At 38.2% G+C, this 4,976-nt stretch overlaps 1 protein-coding gene across 1 annotated transcript; it reads left to right on the plus strand.

The window, feature by feature from the left end:
- The first annotated feature begins 849 nt into the window (after nt 1-849).
- LOC123556032 (piggyBac transposable element-derived protein 4-like) lies at nt 850-4,517 on the plus strand. The gene is made up of 3 exons (XM_053531537.1): nt 850-1,267; nt 3,008-3,900; nt 4,344-4,517. Exons 1-3 carry the CDS (start codon nt 1,065-1,067, stop codon nt 4,487-4,489), a joined length of 1,242 nt encoding a protein of 413 aa, XP_053387512.1. The 5' UTR covers nt 850-1,064; the 3' UTR covers nt 4,490-4,517.
- Nucleotides 4,518-4,976: the final 459 nt, after the last annotated feature.

Raw genomic sequence — 4,976 nt, forward strand, 5'->3', positions numbered from 1 at the left:
ATATCAAAGTACAGGGTATATTACAAGCTGCAATAGTAACACTGTTATTTACAATATTGATTTATATGAGCCGCGCCATGAGAAAACCAACTTGTGCATTTGCAACCAGCATGGATACCGACCAGCATGCGCATCCGGACGTACGGGTATATGGGTATTTATGTGGCCACTCTATTGTTCTCTCTATTGTTCTTTTAGCCACGTAAAAGAAAAATAGCCACATAAAAGCCTTACGGAATGAATGACATCAAAGAAAAGTACAGTTACCTATTGTTCCTATAGCCATTTAAGTATGCAAATGTGAGCTCGCGAAGTCTGGTCAGGATCCATGTTGTTCGCTTTTAAAGCCTATAGCAATAAGAGAAACCGTTAGTGAACTGCATGGATCCTGACCAGACTGTGCGAATGCGCAGGCTGGTCTGGATCCATGCTGGTCGTTAAGCCACTATGACGGTTTTCTCATGGCGCGGCTCATATATGTGCTTAAAACAGCTTAAATTTCTTTCTAAATTTCTGTTGATTGAATTTACTACACATCCTATTACCAGTATAAAGACGTACCTTCAGTAATTCGTCATAGACGTCACATTTGACGTCAATAATAAATGACGTCAGATAGCGTGCAGACAGACGCTTAAAAACAAAATGGCAAGGCCTTGGTTTCGAGTACTGCCACCAGAACCTGAGAGAAACTTGAATTTTCAAGAAAATGTTGGAGTAAAGAATATGCCGCCTAGAGACTCGGATCCAGTAGTCTATTTTCTCCTTCTTTTTACCTCAAACTTAATCAGAGAAATAGTGAGACAAACTAACAGGTGAGTGTAAGATGTTACTGTTTAATTACTTACATATGTGTTTTATTAACACTGAGTTAGCTAAGGTCTCGGAAATAATTGCTACGTTTTGAAAAGAATTTAGAGTTTGATGTTTATAAACTTTACGGATCTTTTAGAGCTATTCGGTTTTTTTTTCAATCCATTAGGTATGCACGACGTTATGTGCGTAACACGATACTAAGACGATTTTCCCGAGCTCATAGCTGGCGACCGGTGACTTTTTCGGAAATGAAGGCCTTCATTGCTGTAATACTTAACATGGGAATCGTACGAAAACCTACAATACCAGAATATTGGAATAGGAGAGACAAGACCCAGGCCACACCGTGGTTCAGACAGATGTTTTCCAGGAATCGTTTCCAGCTTATACTGAAGTTTTTTCACGTAGTGGATAATCTGAAAATACCAGGACGCCAAAGCCAGTTGTACAAGTAAGCTTTACTACATAATGTGTACTATCTTCACGAGTGTTCCTTATCATTGCAACTTTACAGTCTGTCAAAACCATATAAGAGCCGCGCCATGAGAAAACCAACATAGTGGGTTTGCGACCACCATGGATCCAGACCAGCCTGCGCATCCGCGCAGTCTGGTCAGGATCCATGCTGTTCGCTTTCAAAGCCTATAGTTATTAGAGAAACTGTTAGCGAACTGGTCTGGATCCACGCAGGCTGGTGTGACAGGAAAGGCCGTTCCGGCGACAGTAACCATCAAAACAAATCAACAACCTTTACAATATTTACAAATTTATTTACATAAGATGATTATTAACAATGCATAGATGATATGAAAAAAAAAACACAAAAAAAAACTGATTATAAGAAAGAAAAAAAATCAAAGTTCAGTATCTCCGGATACAAAAGATCTTACAGTTCCATTCTAACGTGACGTGTCACAGTTCTTTAATTTAATTGCGAACTTCAGGTAGCACAAACAATATCAAAACGTATCTTGAAATAAAGTCCCTTTAAACCGTGAATACGTTGATTCCGTATTGGCTCCCTATGGTGGTAGGTGATTGCATCCCTGAGCTGACTTCAGAGGATAACAAAAATCATCGTCTTTGCGGTTTACGGCACAACCATGGGACGAAAGCTCTGCGCTGGGAAAATCACATCCAGGCGAGTGAAGACAAGTGAACCTCGGGCATTGTACTTCCGGGTTATGACATCACCAGGTAAAATCGTCTGGCGGAAGAAGCTCGATCGAGCATAAATTTCTAGCAAGAAAATAATTCAGACATAGATTCGTCTATAATGTCGGAAGGTGGTGTGCGCAAGGCATATCTAGTACAGTCTATTTAAAGGGTAATGTCCCGCCAAATACTAAATTTCATGGGATTCACGGATAATCCGTATGCTATGACTATTGTCATTTTCACGGGATTCACGATATAGCCGGGAAATCTAACTACATTGGCGCGGATTGAAATTGACAATTTGAGGCCCATTATAGTGGTTTTGGGGATAAAAACACGAATTACTGAAGTTTATAAAATATCAACTTTCTTATTACTGAACAGAATTTAATGAAATTTACATGGAAATTTAAGTTATGAAATACAGAAAAATATGAGAGGTATTTTATGCGCGAAATCTGACATTTACCTTAATAACTCACAAATTTACAAAAAGATGATGCAATACCTGCATTTACACTACAGATAAATTAAGGCCCGTATGTCAATTTGTGACAGCTGGTCTGGATCTACGCTGGTTGCAAACCCACTATGTTGGTTTTCTCATGGCGCGGCTCATATGTTTTCTACGAAAACTGTGTCATGACAAAATATCATTGTCTTTCTAGCCTACTTTGGTAACTCTGGGTTGTGGGCTTGTTGACGTCACATTGAATAGCGGGCTGACGCAATTTCTATGTTTTTAAAATTAGCTAATAGCGAAAATAACATGTTTTCTTTTTATTTTGCACTAACTGATAAACAACAAGGAGATGAATAAATAAACTAAGAAACTCGTAGTACGAGTGTAATGAGCTACATTTCATTGATAAAAGTATATTATCAATTTTCATGGAAAAGCACTATGAAGACATTCATACTGTTCACGACGTTAACATGTTCTTATTTCAATCTACATAAAAGATAAAATGTTTAATTTGATTTTGAGGACGAGAATCATCAGTATAAATGCGAACTTTTCATGTGATTCTAGGCCGGACCTGAAGTTCAAGCCCCTTTTAGACTTTGCAAACAGAATGTTCCAGCATTATTATACTCCTTCCAGAAATCTGAGTATAGATGAAACCTTGGTAGCAACGAGAGGGAAAACGTCAATGTTGCAGTATATTCCAACAAAGCGAGCAAAGTTTGGTGTAAAGTTCTGGGTACTTGCAGATAGCCTTAACGGATATGTCCAAAAGATGACTTGTTACCTCGGAAAGCGGTTCGAACCAGCTATTGTCGGTCTACAAGGTACCCGAGTCGTGTTGGATCTACTGTCAAATTGTAATTTGCTAAATAAGGGATATCATGTTGTGGTTGATGGTTTCTTTTGTAGCATTGGCCTTGCAAAGAGGTTGTTGCAGGTCGGTACTTATGTCACGGGCACATTACGTGCCAATCGACCAATGCCCATAACTATAAAAAATGCCCGTCTAGATTCAGGTGAAACCATTTATATGCGTCAGGGTGAGATTCTCATAACAGCATACAGACCAGCAAACCGGGCACGAGCTAAACCTGTGAGGTTGTTATCAACAGCTATTGCTGCACGTGATATACACGACCGTTGCCCTGCCATTGTTCATACGTATAACCATTATATGGGCGGTGTGGACGGTGCAGATATGTTGCTTAGTTTTTATAATGGACAGAGAAAGACAATAAAGGTATGGAAAAAAATGGCATTTAACATTATACAGAGAATGGCCCTTAATTCTTATGTGCTTTACTCACAAAACACACAAGAGAATCCCATGTCTCGTTTGAGATACATGCAAGCAGTAGTCAGTGGTCTTTCAGAAGAACATCTTAGAGAGAGAAACCAACCTCCAGTGGTAGTGCGGCGGGAAAGACACCGTCACCAAGAACTGAGACTAGTTGCAGGTAGGGCACTGAACATATTACCCGTTAGTTGATTGTAGTGAAAATTCTAGCCAAAAAAAGTTATTTTATGTATATGATTTATTTCATCGGACTTTATGTCTTGATTTTGTTGTAGCAAATTCTGCGCAAGTACTAAAATAAAACTGAGGCAGAAAAAAGTAACCTGACTAGTAAGCAGAAAAGATGTCAGATTTATTACTTTACGGATGTGTTTTCCGGAACACCCTTTACTAACTTGTTAATTGAACAAGTGTCACCGCAGTAAATGTATGCAAGAGTTTTTGTTTATACCAACATAATTATGAATGAAAATCACACATAGGATGTCAAAGATCAAGTATTTATACATCTAAAATAATGAAATGTTCCACTCAAAATATATCTTAATTGATATTCCAATTACATTTCAATACTCTTACGTCTGCGCTTTTTCATTGAACTAGGTGGACGCGAAAAAGACTGCGCGGTCTGCTCAAACCGTAGGATGGCAAGACGAAGATCAAGGAAGGAATGTTCAGTTTGTCTGCGCGGTTGCCACAGAGTCTGCTGGCAAAACCATGTGTTGTCATGTAAAAGACACGAGGAGTGAAAAAAATCGTTTGATATAAGACTTACTTATTCTAATGAGTGAGTTTATTTGTGCGTGCGTGTGTGTGATGAAAACATATTTTTGTGAGAGACTTCTTCTGTGAATTATTTAAATATTGAAAGATGATAAGATTTATGACTACAAGAATGTGTGTGCGTCAAGTTTGAGGCGTTTGAATTTTTTGTTTGTCAACTTCAGGTATGTATTGTATAAACTACCTTTTTCATTTATCAAACACTGGTCACGCTCATGAATAGTGCCATAAAAGATATGAAACATTTTAACATGGAAACAGCTGTAAGCATGTGTTCATCAGCAAGGACACATTTTAACAGGCAATAGTATTACAGGTTATGCCGCATAAATGTTGAATGCGTTCTCTAACTTTCTTTCTTGTAAATTCACTGCTTATGATATATATATACATACTCAACTGAACCTGAGATAAACAATTCTAGAACAACCATTCACTTTATACTTTTTTGAC

The sequence above is a fragment of the Mercenaria mercenaria genome, chromosome 19 (genome assembly GCF_021730395.1).
Source record: "Mercenaria mercenaria strain notata chromosome 19, MADL_Memer_1, whole genome shotgun sequence".
In the NCBI taxonomy this organism is placed as follows: Eukaryota; Metazoa; Mollusca; class Bivalvia; order Venerida; family Veneridae; genus Mercenaria; species Mercenaria mercenaria.

Bases quoted from the DNA above. Each gene is read 5' to 3' on its own strand.
- LOC123556032 (XM_053531537.1), top strand. From the start codon at position 1,065: ATGAAGGCCTTCATTGCTGTAATACTTAACATGGGAATCGTACGAAAA. The intron at 1,268-3,007 runs GTAAGCTTTACT...ATGTGATTCTAG, and splicing joins CGCCAAAGCCAGTTGTACAA to GCCGGACCTGAAGTTCAAGC. The intron at 3,901-4,343 runs GTAGGGCACTGA...TCATTGAACTAG, and splicing joins AGAACTGAGACTAGTTGCAG to GTGGACGCGAAAAAGACTGC.